Genomic DNA, 20957 nt, shown 5'->3' with positions numbered 1-20957 from the left:
GGTGCTTACACATAGAAATAAGAAATAGGATTAGGAAAAAAAACACACACACAGAAGTAGAGATAGGTAAATAATAACATTTAAAAGAACAGCAAACGTACAGTTGTGTTTATATTGAACTTTATGGTAAATGCTTCAGTTATTTTAAATAGAAAGAACAGTCTTAACTTACAGAAGTCCCCAAACTGATTTTGTTTTAAAAGAATGCATGAAGTACTCCAGTAAGGCCAGAAGTGGAGAAACTGATGATTTTTCAGGAAACCATTTGCAAGAAATTATGTTTGAAGACAGACGCATGATAAGGATGCATGGATTATAACACGATGTCTATAATGAATTAACCAGAGTAAAAACATTCTGTAATTCTTACCAATGTAAAAAAATATTCTTCATATAAAGTATTCTGTACTACATTAGGAAAAAGGAGAGAATCTTCAAAGCTGACTATTGTACTCTTGAGAAACAATGGCTGTATAGAAGCCAACACACACACACACACACACACACACACACACACACACACACACTTCCACACCATCCACCAAAGCTAAACGAAATTTTCAAGAGCTTGTGAGACGAAATTAATTACTCCTAATTATTCATATATTTATATAAATATAAATGGTTTGACAATCTTTATATACAGGCAGCCCTTGACTCACAGGGATTCAACTTTAAAAGGTCCAGGTTTTACACTTCATATTTACAGCATACTATCAACTTATCTTCATGTTACTGCCATAAAATTTTATGCAATTAACACAACTTACACTGCCTGCTCAGTGAGCTTTTTCCTTCCTTCCAATAATAACAGCTAAATCTCTTTTATTGATAAGCAGACCTCTAAGAAATGCAGCATGTTACACATCAGTAAGAATCATCCCACACAGTGTACATTTGGATCACTGACAGCTGATTAAGTATGGTTTTACAATATAATTCTTATACAAACAGACATTCAATTCTTGGGGTATTATAATGTTACTTCTTTTGAAAGAGTCAAATTAGATCATTTTTTGACACAGAATGTCAAAAATGTAATGGTCTTGAGGTTAAGGGCTACTTATATATGTTATAACGTGCTTGATTTTATGCACTTCAGAGAAAGTGAATATAATCAGATGTATTCACTGAGCTACTGGCCTGATTTAGATCAATAGCTGTCATGAATCTACAAGCAGGCCCTGGGTAGCCCCATTTTTGGTCCGAGGGTATTGTGTCTACAGGGTAAATCACTTCTGTTTTTCCTCTCCTTCTGTAGACTCAGGAGATAGAGTGTGAAGGAGGATGAGGTGCAAGGGTGAAGTTCTAAAATAAGCCAGAGTCTCAGAAATTTTTCTTAATTGTCCTTGGAAAAGTCCTCCTGAGAAGTCTAAATTTCTGGAAACTCCCTTGACTATTTTCCAGAGCTTTCCTAGAACTGGATAAATGTGCTATGCACCGAGGATGGATATAGACCCATCCTGTGTACATGGATATTCTTTAAAACTAGTGGCACTCAATGTATATGTGAAAGTTGTGGTATCTGTTGGGATTTGATGTACACCAGGGTACTATGGTCATTTGTACGATACAGTGACCAAAATGTCCCAAAACCGTCTAGTTGACTTGTACTGTTCACACTACTTCTGTTAGTAAGAAAAACACTGATGGGAAATAACAGATCTCCAAAGGGTAAATTTTTCCTCAATGTGATAATTACCATAGACATAGAGGAGGAGAATGTTATGGTTAATTTTATGTGTCAACTTGGTTGAGCAATACTGCCCATATAGATATTTGTGCCAGCATTATTCCGATGTTTCTGTGAAGGTGTTTTTTTGGATGAGATTAACCTTTGGATCAGTGAACTTCAAACGAAGCACATTACCTTCTATAATGTGGGTGGGCCTCAACTAATCAGTTGAAAAAAAATCTCCCCTAAAGAAGAAGGAATTCTGCCAGCAGAAGGCCTTTGGACTCAAACTACAACTCATTTCTGGGTCTCCAGCCTGCTGGCCTAACCTACAGATTTTGACTTACCAAGCCTCCACAATCATGTGAGCCAATTCCTTAGACTCACACACACACACACACATACACACACACACACACTCACTCTCTCTCTCTGTCTCTTTCTCTCTCTCTCCCTCTGTGTGTGTGTGTGTGTGTGTGTGTGTGTGTGTGTGTACGCAGTTGCCTGAATAATATAAAGGATTAGAAGGGAAATGTTAAAATTTTAGAATAAACTAGCATTTCTTAGTGAAGAAATAAATTACACTTTAATATCATTTAGAATAGAGAAAATCAATGAAAATCAAACAATAAAATTGACAAACCGTTAACATACATAGATCAATAAAAAAAGAGAAGACACAAATTATTAACTTTAGGAATGAAAGAGGGGACATTGTTACCAAGAGGAAATAAAAAGATTTTAAGGGAATACTATCAATAGCTGTATGCCAACAAATTGGATATTCTAGATGAAATAGAGAAATTACTAGTGATTTATTACTCAAACTGAAAAAAGAAATAGAAAATCTGAATAAACCTTTAAGGAGCAAAGAGACTTAAATAGTAATCAAAAAACTTTGCAAAACGAAAAGCCCAGGACCAGATGGCTTCACAGATGAATTCTAGCACATGTTTAGAGAATAAGTGACACAATGAAACAAATTTATGAACACTTTAAAAAAGTGTAGGGAACACTTCCCACTCCATTACATGAGGCCAGTATTATCCTGATACCAAAGTCAAAGAAGTCACTAGAAAAAGAAAGTCTATAGACCAATATCCCTATTCCTCAAAATACTAGCAACCCAAATGCAGCAGCATATATGAAGGATTATATCTCACGAGCAAGTGGGTCTTGTATTAGCAATGTAAGGTTGGGGTCAACATATAAAAGTCAATCAGTGTTATACGTCACGTTACTAGAATGAGGAAAAAAGCCACATGATCGTATCAATTGATGCAGAAAAAGGATCTTCTACATACACGATAAAGTATTCTTCAAACAGAGATGGTTTCACTACTTCCTTGCCAATCTGGAGGACTTTTATTTTTTTCCCTCGCCTAACTGCTCTGGCTTCCACCTCCAGTACTATGGTAAATGAAGAGACCAGAATGCACATCCTTGTTAGTTTCTGATCTTAGGGAGAAAATTCTCAGTCTTTCACCATTAAGCATGCTGTTAGCTGTTGGGTTTTAGTAGATGCCCTTGAACAAGTTGAGGAAATTCCTTTCTATTCTTAAGTTTTTATCATGAGAGGGTGTTGAATTTTGTCAAATGCTGTTCAACTCAACCATCTACCAACTGTTCATCAAGGTTGCGGGTACCTCCCACATCGCTATATCAAAGGTTGATTCTCTTCCCTCACCTTATTTGAGCACTCCTTCCCTTCCTACAACTTCTCTTTTATTGGCTCCTAGAAAAATCACATCCCTGGATATCCTTCTATTTCATTTATGGTTCTTCTCTTGTCCAAGCCTACATCCGCTCCCTGGTGATCTCATCCAGCTTCATGGCTTTAAATCTTACCTAACTTTGACAACTTCTGAATCAACAGCTGGAACTCAAAACTGCCTATCCAGTTGCCTATTGAACAATTCTATTTGAGTATCATAAACTCAGCATATCCCACAGAGGACCCTTGATTTCCCCCCACCCCAAACCTCTACTCCACAGTCTCCCCCATCTCAGGAACTGGTGACTCCACCCTTGCAGTTACTAAGTCCAAAAATGGTCTCATCCTTGATTCTCCAACTTGTCTCAAAATCCTGTCTTATCTGCAGAATGTATCCCAAATCTCATATCTTATGATTACCTCCGCTGATAATATTTTGTTTCCAGCCACAATCATTTCTTGCCTGGGCTCCCACATAGCTCCCTGTCTCTGCCCTTGCTCCCTTGCAGTCCCTTCTCAACAGACCAGCCAGAGTGATCCTTAAAAATGCGTCAGGTCATGTCATTGCTCAGAACTCCTCAAGGATTTCAAATCTTACACACAATGAAGAGCCCCTCTGTCCCCTTCCTCTCCACTACCATTCTGTTACGCTGCCAACCTCAAGTCCTATCCATCCCGTGTTCATCGGTCTCCTTACTTGCCCTTGGATGTGTCAGGGTCCTGTCTCAGGGCCTTTGCACATGCTTGTTTCACTCCTTGGAATTCTCATTCCCCACAAGGCTGCTTTTCAGTTTTTTGCTCAAACATGACCATTACACAGAGGCCTTCCTTAACCACTTAATAGAAAGTTGAAGCCCAGGGTGCCTGGATGGCTCGGTCAATTAAGTGTCCAACTCTTGATTTCTGCTTAGGTCTCATGGTTTGTGAGATTGAGCCCCATGTCGGGCTCTGTGCTGACAGTACAGAGCCTGCTTAAGATTCTCTCTCTCTCTCTCTCTCTCTCTCTCTCTCGCTCTCTCTGTCCCTCCCCTGCTCACTCTCGCTCTCAAAATAAGTAAGTAAACTTAAAAAAAAAAACAACAAGGAATCTGAAGCCCCATTTCCCCAGTTCCTCCTGTTTTGTTTCTTTATAGCACTAATTGCCATTTAAGGTATTATATAATTGATTTAGTTGTCAGTCCCCAACCTACCCCCAATATGGAAGCTCTATGAAAGGGTATTTGTTTTGATCTTTGTTGAAACTCCAGTGCCTAGAAGAGTCTAGAACATAATAGGCATTCAATAAATATTAGAGGGGAAAATCCAGAAATACTACTATAATACAGTTATATTTTGTAAATACCAGAAGAAACTGCTAACCAGGGTTAAAGTGGTTGTGTCTTGAGGGAAAAGGTAGGACTAGAAAGGAAAAGGGAAAGATATACTTGTTTTGGGTTTGCAAGACTTGCAAATACTATTTGACTTCTCAATTTATTAAATAGAGCCATATGGCATTCTATTGCCTTCTGACCTACAAAACAGGACTATGAAGCAATTTCATGGGCTTAACCTAATGCATATGTTACTCTAATAAAAATACAAAATTTAAAATTATTTTCAAAAATTTTGATGTGGGGAATACAAAAGAAAACTCAGAAGACAGGAGACAATTCACAGATTTGGCTATGTAGATCTTGAAACGTCTAGATGCTACGAATCTTGGAATAGAAAACGGTAAAAGCCAACCAAAAGATCAGAAGAAAATGTGCACAACAGAGAGAGGGCTTAATATTCACGGCACAGGAGGAGCTCATCTAACTAACAAAAGACAAAGAAATTGATAGAATTCTTTGAGGAAAAAAAGAAAAACTAATAAAAAGTCACAGCATTAACACTCACAGTATATTTTAAGGTGTTTACCAGATAATACTTTTATCATAAAACAGTCATTTATGTTAGCATGTTACTTTCGTGAGACCTCCTTTAAACGTCCACTCTTAACTATAGAGAACTGATGGTCACCATCAGAGAGGTGGGGGGGGGAGGTGGGAGAAATAGGTGATGGGGATTAAGGTATGCACTTGTCGTGATGAGCACTGGGGCGATGTATGGAAGTGTTGAATCACTACACTGGATGCCTGAAACTAATATTACACTGTATGGTAACTAGCTGGAATTAAAAAAAATAATAAAGAAAAAATAAAGAAAAAAATAAAAAAAATAAAAATCTTGAGGATCTGGCTTTTTAGGGTAAAACAGAATCCCACATAACAGTCAACTTGTTCCATTATATTATATTATTTATAATGTACATAATGTATATAATTGTAGTCTAAAAATAAAAAAAAAATAATATAATTTAAATTATATATATAATAACCAGAGGCTATCAAACTTGTTTATCCTGCAAAAGAAAACGTTTCAAATCTGTGGTCCTTATTTGAAGTGTTTCTTTAAAAGAAGACAATCAGAAACACAATTCGTTCATGAATCCTATTCTCTCATATTCGTTTTAAAAACAAGGGTCTTTTTATCGTATGCTTCTCTTCTCAGGCACCTTGCTAGACTCCCTTAACTCAGTCCTCCCTAAATGAACTTCAAGACACGTGAACCTGTGGCAGTCTCTTGCTACACACGTCAGACTAAGCATTTAGGCCAGAAGGAAACACCACCATGATGCGCATATATTAAAACACACTGGCCATGTTTTTCCCTTTGCCACCGGAAAGGACAATTTTCTCTAAGAGCAGGAGCTGAGTGGAATGGATAGCTATAATCTGTCATCAGGGCTTGCAAATTCAGAAGCCTTCAGAAGCTAGACAGGCCGAAAAATCTTAAGTTGTCTTCCATCGACATGAATGCATCTTGCACCACACACTCAGTCCTCGGAGAAACAGGGTGTCCCGTTTTTCTTGAACACAATCTGGCTATATTTATTTCCGCCACATTGGAGAACATGGATCCCAAGGAATGCATCACTGGTATAACACAAACACCAGCACAGCTGCTAGGAGAACGTCTGCGGACGTCCCGCCTCAGCATGGCAAGACCGTAAGTGGTGGGCACTGTGCTCAACCAGAGACCTTATGCTCCACTTACAGAGTCAGTTGTAACTCAGCTCCAGCTGGTCATCAGAAGATGAAGGCCTAGTGTAGTCAAGTCTTCCGTTTCGTCAAAGGAGTCAGAAATTTTTACGTGGAATTTCTCAAATGTGTGGGCCTAACAAAAATATATATTTTGTCCAAACATAGCCTAAAGACTGTGCACTACCAGTTGGATATGAATCATTGTATGATGCATGATATTCCCATCTTACCGAGATGGTGCCCTCTTCTCGTCTGTAATTGGGTGATGGAGCATGGTCTCCTGGAAACAGAAAGCCCTCTGCCTTTTCCTAAAAATTACTAAGGGGCGTGGGGTATCTGCATGTTTTAGCTCACCTGCGAATGCCAAGTTCTTTTAATCTAAAGCACTCCTGGAGGCTCAGTCCCACCCCATCTAGGCTGCTTTGGGGCTCTGTTCAACCAAAGTCCTTCTGATTTCAAGACTTTCAGGTCTTTACCATCAGCTCCATCATCTCTGTCTACGAATGGACCCTATTTCCCTCTCCCACTAAAATACTTCTACTTTCAACTACAAAAATGACCTTAAACCCAACTGCTATCTTTCTTTCACTATCCATTCTTATTCCTTGACACCTTGCGATTTAGCTTCTCAGAGTTATCAGTGATTCTAGGTAACAATGGAGCTCTTGCTAGATCGGGTGGCATTTTATCCAGACCTCATTTTCCTGTAGTTTTTCACTGTCCAGGAAGCCAGCCCTTACTGTGGTCTCAGGGTTCCAGGGCACAGCAGAGAAAGAACACACACATTGTGTCACCCAAATCTCAATAGGCCTGGTGCTTTGCAACAGTCACCTCTCCCCATGTTACTCCTTCCACCTTCATCCCCTGCTGCTAACTATAATTCCACCTTACGCTTGGTGCCCAATTCTAACGTCATCTCTTATGGGACCGAGTCCGTCACTGCTGGGATGATCATCCCCTCAATCCTTGAATTACAGCATTTTATGTGACTCTCATCAGATACCGCATTATACCACAGTCACTCACTGGATGGATACACACTACCATCTAATTGAGGTTTATGCCCTTCAAGTCAGGGAGAGTAGGTACCTCTCTCTATTTTTGAGAGAGGTAGAAGCTTGTAGTAATGTCTGCCCATCTCTTCACATCTCCCTTTTGGCCAACGGACATTAGCACATGTGATGTGAGCAGAGGCTTCACATACATACTGGCGATTTTTTTCTCTGTTGCCGTCTGGAACCCTGAGATGCTTTACGGGCTAGTGTCCTGGAGGATGAACAACTATAGGACACAGAAACCAGTGGACCCAGTGAGCCCCCTACCCCTCAGACCAACCAGAGCCCAGCCAAACCACCAGACTGCAAAGATTCAGCAAGCTGACACAGACCAGAAGAACCACTCAGCTGACCACAGAATCAGGGCAATAAATACTTGCTGCCTGAAGCCATTAAAGCTTCTAAGAGTGTAAGGAGAAGGGATTAACCAATATACAGAATATTTGGCACACTGTACTGTTCTGAAATGAGTAAAGAACGAATGAAACTTCAACTCCTGTCTGATCATCTACTTCTAGTTTTTCTAGCCTAAAAACGGGAATACTCTAGATTTCGGCATGGAGTTTCTGGTTTGTTTTGTACAATGAAAAACTAAAGGGCAGCATGCTGTCAAAGGTCAAGTACAGGCATTCTATGTGCACAGATATATATGTGGAACAGGATGTACCATTCACTGTCTGTAGGTCCTTAGGTGTTTCCCGTAAGCTTTCTGAACTTCAGTTTCCCTTCAGTAAAGTGGAAAAAATACCACCAGTCTCACAGCATTTGAGATAATATATATTAAATACTAAATATAGTATCTGGCAAATTTCTCCAATAACCAAGAGACATTGTCTAAAATCAAGGAGGGTGAAGCAGTCGTCTCGAAAGCTGTGTTTCGCTGTGTTTCCACACAGTCACCTGTCACGAGTGCAAGTAGGGAACTAGTCAGTTACCTACAAGGCAAGGGCGGGAAAGGTCTGATGTGAGATGTAGATGAAGAGAATTCTGACGCCTTTAACAATTTCCAGAGACCTTGGCTTTTGCTTATAACATCCCTTGGCGTGGCCACGCTGGAAAATTTTCCCTTCCGATACAGATTAGCGCCTTAATCATAGGCTTAGTTATAGTTGGGGCTGTCCAATCAATGGTTATGTAGAGGGGTGTTATGCGAAGAATAAATCATTAGAAGACAAAACCCAAAAAGTTACTTTGGAAGAAGTTATTTCGAAGCTTCGACTAATTAACAGCTAACCAGATAATTTAGAAAAGTCCAGCCGCTGTTAACTACATAAAATGACTTCACCACAGTTTTCATCTTCTATCCAAAAACATACGATGATTTACAAAAATACAGCATCCGGAGAGCTTCTTGGACAGCACCACAAAAGCACACTATGAATTCCTTTATGTCCAACCCACTGAGCCTGTTTCACATAAAGGTTCATGCTACCCCCCCCACCCCACCCCCCCACCGGAACATCAGAGCATGCTAGGGCGGATATGCTCATTTAAGATAAAACAACATCATGGTTTTGAAGAAAGCAACAGAAAGAAAGAAATCCTCTTCCATGACCGATTGCTCACCTATATAGGTTCCACTGTGGCTACCAGCATATTCAGCATCTTCTGGATGGAGGGTAAAAGCATACAGAACAAAAGCCGAGAAATAAAGCAGAACAGTTAGAGAAGCCCAGCCACAGATGCAAAAAATAAATCACTCAAAACGATTCTGTAAAGCACAGCGTCAACCAGCCCTCACAATGCCACTCTTAAACATAAAACATTTTGTTTTATATTTAAGTTTCGAGTCATGTTTCAAAACATCATGCGATTTGTTTTTTAACCTTCCGCAGGGGTTACCTGATGCAGTTCCAAGGAAATTATAAAAGGTCTGCCTACGATGTTTCTACTTTTCACAGGTAAGAAAATCACCACACTGGATCCCCAAAGTGAGCTTATTTTTGTAAATCAGGCTCTTGGATAATATGTAAAATACAGAACTTATTTCGGCTCTCTGGATTAGAGAGAAAGGTTACAATGAAGACACAGTCTTTTCTTTTGATGGGAAGACATTCTGTGTCGGGATGAACTAAAGGCAGAATATTTCTATTTTGATTTTGACTTTGAAAAATGAGCAGAGGAAAGCAGTTTAAAACAAACAACGTGCTACTCATTATTTCTTGGAGTTAAATGAAAACTGGGTTACGCGTATCTTCAAATTTTAATTTAAGTAGCGGGGCACTTATTGCTTTAGAACCCTAATCTTCGCATCAATGTACTTCTGGAACTGAGAACACAGCTTGTGCAGACGTCAAATAGTTGAGAAGATGCCCCTGACATCCTTATGTTAAAGTGAGGACGTCAATATATTTGAACAGCATTGAGACTATTGGCAGAGAATAAAACAACGTACTGTTGCAGATTACTTTCTATATTTCTGCTATATGAAACAAAAATAGTGCAGTTCTTTCTAAAACAAAGTCCAATCATGATTTTCAGTTACTGTAATGTCAAGAGGGACGTCTGGATGTACAAAATCTTTTATAAACTACTTGCTATGTTCAATTTAATCCGCCCAGATGTGTACTAAACAAAATTAGTAGACTACGCCAGGGAAACTTTTATACATGTACCTTTAATTTCCTCTGAGAAGCACAAAGAAAATGAGAAAGCAAATGATTAAATGTGCAGAAAACACAAAGTAGGAAGAAGATGCATCTAAGGGGAAAAAAAAAAATCCACCTACCACACTCAACTGTTTCCACATCTTAGAAAAGCCAAAGGGAAAAAAAATGTATTTTAAATATTTCAAAGTTGTTAGTCAACAAATAAATAGAATTCATGAAAACCTACATTTTAGACTGCACTGGAGTCTTGGTCTAAAAAGAAGGTGTATACCAAAAGCAGTAAAAGCACAAGCCTTCATTCAGCTTATTAAGTGCCCAAATGGGAAAAATAATGAGGAAAAAACTTTTTTTTTTCAAAATAACACCTTCAACAGGGGATTATCTTCATAGCACAGCTCTGTCTGTAAACTAATCTATCTATTCAATACATAGGATGCATACTTAGACAACCCTTAAAACGCCCTTAAAATGTCTAGGTACCCTATAAATTTAACAATATTCTGGCAATTATCAACTTATTACAAATATGAAGTGAGTCAGGCAGAACCCTTTACATCTTTTTGTCTATATTATTTGATGAAAAGTATTTTTTTTGATCATGCATCCTACTGTGTTTTTTTTTTCAATATATGAAATTTATTGTCAAATTGGTTTCCATACAACACCCAGTGCTCATCCCAAAAGGTGCCCTCCTCATGATGTAAAGTATTTTTTAAAAAACAGTCTAAAAAATAGTTGTTACTAATAGGACAGAAATTTAAGAGTTGCCTTTGACTTAGGAGACTCACCTTCGGTTAAAGGTGGGAAACAAAATCTGGCAATTTAATAGCAGCAAAATGTAACCATGAGTCAAGGGAGAGCATATTTTGCTACGAGACCTTGTAGAATGAACAGGACAGTTCTCTGCTCACTTCTCTCTCTAAACAGCAGAGTGGGCCAAAGGAAACACTTAGGAGAGACTGTGCACCATTTTATTTTTATCTTTCAAATACCTATGGGTCCTCCAACTACATTGGTTCTATCTGAACAGCATTAGTAAAAATGGCAAGCACATCGTGTGATTCAGGCTCACATGATAAGTCACCCCAAGTTGTGAGTTTATCTACACTCATTTCTTAGTAGCTGTGAAATGCCATGTACATCTAAGGCAAGTTATCAGGAAACAAATAATAAACTTTGCAATGTGGATTAGGACAAGCCAAGCAACTAGGCTTAGTGGAAATAACACAAGCTGTGCTTCAGATGGGTCAATCCGCAAACTCAGACACGCCACCGTTAAGTGGATTGTTAAACAGAAAGTATGTTTTCTGATAGGAACAACAGGACTGAGTGTTGCACCCCGATTACAGAAACAGTGTCGTGTAAATCAGATGACAAGAGCCATGGATCACACACACACGTGCAAAAAAATAAACATCGCCATATCACATAGAGTATGGTATGTTTCATATTCTAATAAAAGGTTGTACATTCTCAGAAGAGTATTTCCTCCACACTCTTACGTAGGAAGAGAACGATATTTTCTGCATGGTACACACGTGCATATACATCCAAGCAAGCAACATGCTTAATAGACATCCAACAGGAAAAGCAAAGAACACTTTTCCTTAACACTTCGCAAGTTCGAACAAAGAGGAAAATATACAAAAGGCTGATCCCAGAAGACACTTGGGATTACTGCAGGATTCTCAACTATGGTAAGGCACTGTTCTGTGCGCTTTAAATGCATAAACTCACTGAATTCTCCAACAACTCCGAAGCCAGTGCTATTATCTCCAGGTTACAGATGGGAATCAGAGGTACAGGGAAGCAAAACACTCTTGGATGTGGACCCACACGATCTGGCTCCAGAGTGTGTTTTTAACTACTATACTATACTAATCACACCAAAATCACTTTTTAAATTACTCTAACTTCAGGCTAGGAAATACAAGTCAGGGGAGAGGTCAAATGAAGTAAGTTTCTTTTAATTTTCCTGTCTACTCCCACCATCTCCCAGCACACCAGCCTCTCGCCCCCTCCTCCCCCAAAGCTTGAGCCACCCAAGTGCGTGTCTCCTGACCGGAGAGGTACAGGAGACTCTTCCCGGCATTACCAGGAGTCCACTCTCCACATCAACACTGAAGAGCTGGATGGGAGAACTACAAAAATCACCGAGGAGAGGCCAACAGGGTCACAAAGAGTAATTTTGGCAGTCTTCAGAGAACAGAGTGGAAAAGGCTCTCGTGAAGAGCATCTGACGAGCTCAACGTAACAGGGCAGGGGGAACTTTTCCATGCTGCTGGATGCTACTCTATGTAGAGCAATGTCAGATACTCTTGACAAGAGGAGAAACTGTGTCTATATAGGTGTGATAGCATTTACGGGGGCAAAGTTAAATCTCCACCCTAGAAGCTGCTTTCTTATGCCCCGCTCTGCCCCTATGCAATCTTCCCTAAAAGTCTGTAATAATCCACGACCAGTGACCACACCTCTAATTGTGAAGCAACTCTTTCTTACCTGCATGGTATTGGGTCCCCACGACAAAAGGCAAGAAACAGTATGGCGTTAGAACCCCTCATATGGAAAGGCTAAACGCACACACCCTGATAGTGTTTTAGAAGCAACATCTTCATTCATGGAAGTAGAACACAGTCTACTGAGATGAAAAGTGAGCAACAATAACTAGGCCGTCAGCTCAACCATCTCATGGCATGAGCAGTCAGACGTGCAATTTACAGCTTAGTTCATCTCCACCTCTGTCCACACAAACTCTCACCTCTGGCATCTCCCCAAAAAAAGCAGTAAACATTAGGGGAAAAAAAGCCACATTCATTATTTTTTAAAACCCACCAGTATTGAGAAAATATTTGCCAAAGTTTCAGGCATACAAATTTAACATAAGCAATCTACTTATTAATTTCTGAATTAAGTTTATGTAGGAACATAATAAATAAGCATTGTTTAAGATGCCAAGAGGAAGGAGCTTACTCAACTTGAAAAGTTGTATTATAACAACCTGTAGAGTACGGTTATGTATATTATTCTCAAATTTTTGGCCTTCCAAGATACTGGTACCATGGAGAGAGAATTCATTTGCTTACTCAGTGTTTAAATCGTGCTGTTGGCAGGGGTGCCTGGGTGGCTCAGTCGGTTGAGCATCCAACTCTTGATTTTCGCTCAGGTCATGATCCCAGGGTCATGGGATCAAGTCCCGTGTCGGGTTCTACACTGAGTGTGAAGCCTGCTTGGGATTCTCTCTCCCTCTCTCTCAAAAATAAAAATAAAAAACAAAACTAAAACTAAAACATTTAAATTGTGCTGTTGGTTGGTTGTGATCTTTAATCCCCAAAATGCTTGTCTTTGAATCAACTCAGTTATATCCTGTTTGAATTCAATATTAAGTATTTATCCAATTAAACAAATATTGGCTTTGGTTCCAATTAAATATTTTCTTTTGTATCCACATGACAGCAGCCACAACTGGTTAAAACAAATTCTAAATATGGCATTTTGTGTTTTTACATTCTAATCTTTGAAAGGTCAAAAAATCATACCTTCTGGGTTTTAAGAGTTCTATAGGGACACCTGGTGGCTCAGTCGGCTAAGCATCCGACATCGGCTCAGGTGATGATCTCATGGCTCCTGAGTTCGAGCCCCACATCGGGCTCTGTGCTGACAGCTCAGAGCCTAGAGCCTGCTTCGGATTCTGTGTCTCCCTCCCTCTCTGCCCCTCCCCAACTCATGCTCTGTCTCCCTCCCTCTCTCAAAAATAAACAAACATTAAAAAAAATTAAAGCATTCTCAAGAACTGTTTTATAAAAGAAAAATTTTCAATTAATATTATTCAATCAGCAGTATGAGAAATTTTCAGGTATTTATGCTTTGATAACTAGAAAAGGAAATTAATTACTGTAAATGAAGATCATACTGGAGTGTTCTCCTGTAAAATACACTACTTGAATAAGAAGAGCCTTTTCTGAATACCATGTAAACCAGATTTAAATATGTTATGGGGCACTGCGGTGGTTGTATCAGTTAAGCATCCAACTCTTGATTTCAGCTCAGGTTATGGTCTCACGGTTCATGAGATCGAGCCCCGCACTGGGCTCTGTGCTGACAGTGCAAAGCCTGCTTGGGATTCTCATATTCTCTCTCTCTCTCTTTCTCCCTCTCTCTGCCCCTCTTCCCAGTCATGCTCTGTCTCTCTCTCTCTCAAAATAAATAAACATTTTAAAAAAAAAGAAAGAAGTCATATGCTATTGAGGTCAAACTTATTAATGTTTGTAACTGTTAGGAAGACAATTCTTAACTTATACAGTTTAATTTCAACAAAAGGGAACAGACAATATTTTGATTAAAGAAAATCCTGTTTCTTTTTAAATGTTAGGTGATATCATACTGCTTTATATACATGCAGCTGAACTATAAAAAATAAGGTTTTGGCAGAAAACCATATAGAGCACTTTAAATTATAGCGACACAAGAATTGCAAGCTGCCAAGCGTCAATCACGAAAACTACTCCTGTATGTTACTTGACAATAAGATATACTCTGAACTCATTTCCAAAACACTTAACCTGTATCTGTCATGTAATAATCTTTGAGTTGGCTGTGTCACAGAAAACCTATCATACTTCTAGGTCTGCTCTTCTCCGTGACTAATGTAAATCCACTGTGTAAGAACCTATCATGATGAAAGGATGTGTAAGAACCTATCAGATGAAAGGAGGGAACACAGACTTCCATGACGAATGTCTTTGTTGGGTAAACTATTCTTCGAAAAAAATAGGAGGTGAGTAGAGGAGATAAGTCCCTCTCTCAAGCTTCTAAGATTTAATTACGCTCTAGTTTTAAGAGTTCGTATTTTTCAGGAATGTTTAATTTCAAGGGACAAATTATTTTCTTTGAGAGGCCTATGTTTTCAGTCTGTATTAGATATGCCATGATTCTTAAGGAGAGGAAATAACCGGAGGCACCTGAGTGGCTCAGTCGGTTAAGCATCCGACTTTAGGTCAGGTCATGATCTCGCAGCTTGAGAATTTGAGCCCCGCATCGGGCTCTGTGCTGACAGCTTGGAGCCTGGAGCCTGCTGCAGATTCTGTGCCTCCCTCTCTCTGTGTTCCTCCCCTGCTTGCATTCTGTCTCTGTCTCTGTCTCTCTCTCAAAAATAAATAAAGATTAAAAAAATAAATTTTAAAAAAGAGGGGCGGGGTAGGAAATAACCAAGCACCGAAGATGACTACCACAGAGTTTTGCACGAGAATGCCAGCTTTAAAGTCTGAAGAAGTCAGTATTCTGGCTCTTGATTTTATCTACCATGGAGCCAGGGTCTAGAGCTGTAGCAGAAACATAAATGCAAAGATAATAGTCCTGGATTCTGTTTCTTTTTGACTTCTATCTTGACATTGACTGAAGCCCTATAGTTTCAGAGTTTTTCCTCCACGCAAACTTTAGTTATGATGATACACTGTGAGTCAAATAAAGACTAAACCCATAGTAATACAAGCAATTATTTTGTGAAAAAAGTTAACTGGTCAATTTGATATATATTACCTGAGTCATTATCCTAAAATTCAATGTTTAACACTATCTCCTAGGTTTTAAGTGTACTTGTAAAATTTAGTACAGAAAATTATCAACGTGACTATTTTTTAGTAAGTGTATAAACACCAACATGACAGAATTCTTTTAAAAACATTTACATTAAGTTAGAAACTTTTCTTAACACCTAGTCTGTGAATTATTATTCAAAGTCATATGAATAAGGGGCACCTGGGTGGCTCAGTTGGTTAAGCATCCCACTTTGGTTCAGGTCATGATCTCACAGTGAGTGAGTTCGAGCCCCTCATCGGGCTCCATGATGACGGTGCAGAGCCTGCTTCGGATTCTCTCTCTCCCTCTCTCCGACCCTTCCACTCGCTCGCTCTCTCACTCTCTCTCAAAAAATAAACTTAAAAAAACCCCCAAAGTCATGTAAATAAAAGATTTTATATCAACTTTATTTTTTTTCATAGCATTATTCTGTAATTTAGCAAAGAGCATGATAGATGTCTTATCCTAAAAATCCAAGTACCGAATGTTGAAGTCCAGGAAGTGTTGGGTCAAATGGCCTTTACAAGTGTAGTTATATAAACAATCACTAACAAATACACAGATTACAAAACAAAGTGCTTTTAAATGACTTTAAAAATGTTCAGAACCAGTATAATAATTTAGAGATTTAGGAGACAGCATTAAAAAAAAAAACTTCGAATGGAATTTTATTTAATTTTTTTAAATGTTTATTTATTTTTGAGAGAGAGAGAAAGAGAGAATGTGAGCAGCAGAGGGGCAGCGAGAGGGAGGGAGACATGGATTTCGAAGCAGGCTCCAGGCTCTGAGCCATCAGCACAGAGCCCGACGTGGGGCTCGAACTCATGAACCGTGAGATCATGACCAGAGCCGAAGTCAGACGCTTCACTGACTGAGCCACCCAGGTGCCCTTCAAATGGAATTTTAATTGATAATAAAAGTCCTAGATTCCTATTTAATCTCCACAGAACTATACTGTCTCTTTGAATAAGGCCATATTTTCTATTCGCTAGTGATCTGGATAATATTGACGAGATTTGCTTTTATTTAAAACCAGAGAACATCTGTAGATGAGAACAACTAATGTGTCTCTCCATGAATCAAGTCTAGTTTTAAAACAAGAGAAAAGATGGAAGTGAATGGAGAATCAGTGAACATTCCTAAATGGTATTTTTAAGAGGCAGAAAAAGAAAGAAAAAAAAAAACCCTCAAAACAAAACAAAACAAAAAACCCTAAAAGATAAAAGCATTTAGTAATTTTGGAATAAGTATTTCTCAGATTCAAATATTAAGGTATTGTCATATAAAAAACTATGCATATTAACAGACAAAAACCATTCATTAAATCAACACCTCTACATAAACACACACATACACACACACACACAACCCCTCTCATATTCACACACATTTATACTAAAACCAGTTTGAGGAGAGCTATTACAAAGACAATACATACCTACTCTGTGTAGTTCTTTAAAGAAACATATTTATAAAAACTTCCACTAAATGAGAATTCATAATTATATCAAACTAGACATTTCTGAGCTGCCTAAGACTCAAGCAAATTGGGAGTATGGATCCAGATTCAAGTAGAATTACATCGATTTCCTTTTCCAGTTACACACACTTTATCCCATATGCACCAAATATCTTCGAAGGGGGCAGGTCCCAGTTTAGAAATCCTTCAAAGAGCAAGTCAGGTGGATACCCCACAGCCCCTGCCGGCGAAAATTCATCACACTTAAAAACGATGCAACATTCTGGTGAAGCTGTAAGCTTTCTGATGTCACAATCCATGTGGCATTCTATGACAAGTGTGTTTTCCTTCTGCCCAGACTTAACGGAGCAAGAACAAGCAGGCTTTTGAATCCGTGCTCCACTTGAAGTATTTGCTTGCTCTGTGAGATTTATACTCGACTGTAGTTTGGCTCTCTTATAATGTAATTCCTGGGCTATACGCGTCTACAAACTGACAGAAATAACAGGAGATGTGAAAAATGCAACAATACTAAAACCAGATGTTGGTGTAAAATTCCAGGACCATTTATTTGTGCATTCTGCCGTTTAATGTACAATCTCTGTGTTGAAAACAAAAGGCTTTTTTTACTCTGAAAATGCCTAGAACCAGGAAACGTTTAGAGGAGATGAAGTAGGGAATTTATGGGACGGGGATTTGACAGGGGTGAGGCGTGGGGAGTAAAGAGAAGCTGAGAGAAGGGCAGTATGAAGCCGGGGGGGGGGGGGGCGGTGAGCTGGGGGGGGGGGGGGGTAGGGAAATGCATCCAAATCCACACTATCTTTTTCAGTAATCCTACCTCGTCCTTTTTCTGCTCTTATTTTGTTTTAACCTAGTCTCGTAACAACTCCAAACAGGCAGGTTAAAGGTCAGAGTTCCTGTGATTTCTGGATAAGCAAGGAAGAAAGAAGAACAACTGTTCTTAGGCACAACAGCCTTTGTGCCCAAGAAAGTGGTGGGTTTCCTCCCCCTAATTTGACCAAGAAGTATCCTCCCCAAACCTTCCAGCTTGGGAGAAATCAAAGAGTTGCACTTCAGGTGACATTTGAAAAACACCTACATTCAGGAGCCAAGGAGAGTAGTAGTTATTTTCTTAAAGTGTGAGCCATGGGTTTATTATAAACACTGCAAACACCCCTCTCTTCCAAAGATTCACTTCAATATTCTACTATGAATTTCTTATTTGTTTGGCGGCCATGAAACGATGACCCCAAAGCTATCACAGGGCAATATGAGCTCTCGTTCTACCACAAACACCTGCTTTAATAGTCAAAAATAAACAGCAAGATTTGGTTACTCTGCATTTTTATTAACAAACTTACATGATTTCCTGTTGGAAACTTTCAAGGGCTGAACTAATATTTCTGGTCGTCTCAGAGCCAATCTCCTGGGGGAAAAAGAAGGTCAATGCCTATCAATTTTCAGTACAGATCCAAGATTAATATAACACCAAAATATTAAAAGTCCCAAGGAAAAAAAAAAAGCGGGAAGCCAGGGGAAAAATGGACACAATGCAATCTATTCAAATTTAAAAAATGAGTCCTCTAACTTCCAAAGTTTTAGAAATCCTCCCCACTCCCAAATCACTCTTCTTCTTTTTCCATCTTTCACATCAGTACAGCTTCGGATATTAATGTGCTATTTTTCCATTTGCTTCATAACAAAAACCGAATATGACCCCGGTACTGTCGTGTTATTTTTGGTCATTATTCATACTTAGTTAGACAAAACAGAAACCCAAACCTGGGGGGGGGGGGGATAAAGGATTCCGAAGCAAGGTTTCAGTGCTTATTTTATCACAACTATCCTCGAGTGATATTTTGCAGAGAACAAAAGGTCACTTGAAGCAAAAGCCCAGTAATGGTGCACCAGTTGCTCACCTTTCCTGGAAATGCCTTGAGGGAATCAAGCCTGCCCTGGGATTGGCATCACCTTCATGTGTCGCTTGCCACCATGTTGCATCATCTTGGCTCATAATCTGAAGGATATCTCCCTTTTTGAAAGAAAGCCCAGCTTCCTTACATGGAATCGCTTTATCCTCATTAGGGTCATAGTCAAAGAGGGCTTTGATAAACATCTGGAAGAAAGTTTCATTTAAAAGGAGTAAATACCAAAAATAAATGTGGAGGGGCCAACATTCTCCTTTGATTTAAGAATACGTTTTTTTTTAAAAAGAGATTATTAAAATCCACTTGCTGTGACAAAGAGGATATGTATTAGAAGGAAAAACGTTAGTGCCCGCCCCCCGCCCCACAAAACAAACCCAAAAGCTTCTTAAGTAATGATTACCTTGCCTTCCTTAGACGGCGTCTCCTCTTTGATGCTGGGTATAATCTTAAATGTAATTGCTCCCTGAGACTGAGCCTGATAACAGAGGAAAGACTTATCAGAACACTTGTAGAGCCAAGGAGAAGGCAGGCAAAAAAGGTAGAAAATGGAATGATTCTGAAAATTTACAAGCTTGGGGTTTCTACTCTTAAACCAAACTGAGGAAACTATTTTTGTAGAAATTCCTGTAATATGAGAAAGCACTCAAGTTTGTCAAGTTAAAAAACATGAAACACCAAATCCACATTTACCTCCTGTGCACTTTTCAAATGCCAATGAACATATTACCATCCATGTTGAGCAACTTCATAGAAACACAGAATATGCACAGTGTCTTCTACAGACAATATTATACGGTGAGAACAGATGATGTGCAAGGTTCAGGCTATTACATTTAAGTATCGGCATCCATGTTTTTAGGGACAAAATACCTGAACTGTCAGCAACGCAGTTATAAATACATGATTCAATTGTATATATATTAGCTGCAAGGCTCATCAGAAAAAAATAATGAAGAACATCCAGTGCTATTAAATTCTGGTCAGTGAGTAAAATACCAAATGTAATAGCTTAATTAAAAGGTAAAGAGAGGGGCGCCTGGGTGGCTCAGTCGGTTAAGCGTCTGACTTCAGCTCAGGTCATGATCTCGCAGTCCATGATTTTGAGCCCCGCATCGGGCTCTGTGCTGACAGCTCAGAGCCTGGAGCCTGCTTCTGATTCTGTGTCTCCCTCTCTCTCTGCCCCTCCCCTGCTCATGCTCTGTCTCTCTCTGTCTCAAAAATAAGTAAAAACATTAAAATTTTTTTTTAAAAAAAAGGTAAAAAGACATCCATTCTAATTTCATTAAGGCAAGCAAAAACAATACGTGCAATTCTTTTCTGACCATGTCAGATGAGAACAGGTCTCCCTTTAATATACTCTCATGTCATTGTCTATTCCTCTTTTTAGCCTTTATCGTAACTGTACCTAAATAATCATTTATGCAATTATTTTTTTTCAAAATATTTTTTTTTTCAATATATGAAATTTATTGTCAAATTGGTTTCCATACAACACCCAGTGCTCATCCCAACAGGTGCCCTCCTCAGTACCCATCACTCACCCTCCCCTCCCTCCCTCCCCCCATCAGCCCTCAGTTTGTTCTCAGTTTTTAAGAGTCTCTTATGCTTTGGCTCTCTCCCACTCTAACCTTTTTTTTTTCCCCTTCCCCTCCCCCATGGGTTCCTGTTAAGTTTCTCAGGATCCACATAAGAGTGAACACGTATGGTATCTGTCTTTCTCTGTATGGCTTATTTCACTTAGCATCACACTCTCCAGTTCCATCCACGTTGCTACAAAAGGCCATATTTCATTCTTTCTCATTGCCACGTAGTATTCCATTGTGCATATAAACCACAATTTCTTTATCCATTCATCAGGTGATGGACATTTAGGCTCTT

The 20957-nt window shown here is 39.1% G+C and overlaps 1 protein-coding gene across 5 annotated transcripts in view; it reads right to left on the bottom strand.

Annotated features, from left to right (window-relative positions):
* MPP7 (MAGUK p55 scaffold protein 7) overlaps positions 1-20957 on the bottom strand; it is a 287780-nt gene that overhangs the window by 68221 nt on the left and 198602 nt on the right. For all 5 annotated transcript variants that reach the window (XM_019465254.2, XM_053894922.1, XM_019465259.2 and 2 more), the window contains 3 exons: positions 19480-19554; positions 19071-19267; positions 18513-18577 (listed from right to left, as the gene is read on the bottom strand). In XM_019465254.2, coding sequence (XP_019320799.1) covers positions 18513-18577; positions 19071-19267; positions 19480-19554 — 337 coding nt within the window. The remainder of the gene's footprint in view (positions 1-18512; positions 18578-19070; positions 19268-19479; positions 19555-20957) is intronic.

The sequence above is a fragment of the Panthera pardus genome, unplaced genomic scaffold, assembly GCF_024362965.1.
Source record: "Panthera pardus isolate Hobbes unplaced genomic scaffold, ASM2436296v1 HiC_scaffold_6, whole genome shotgun sequence".
Lineage (NCBI taxonomy): Eukaryota > Metazoa > Chordata > Mammalia > Carnivora > Felidae > Panthera > Panthera pardus.
The sequence above is the reverse complement of the archived record's forward strand: the minus strand, read 5'-3'. Positions and strand labels throughout refer to the sequence as shown.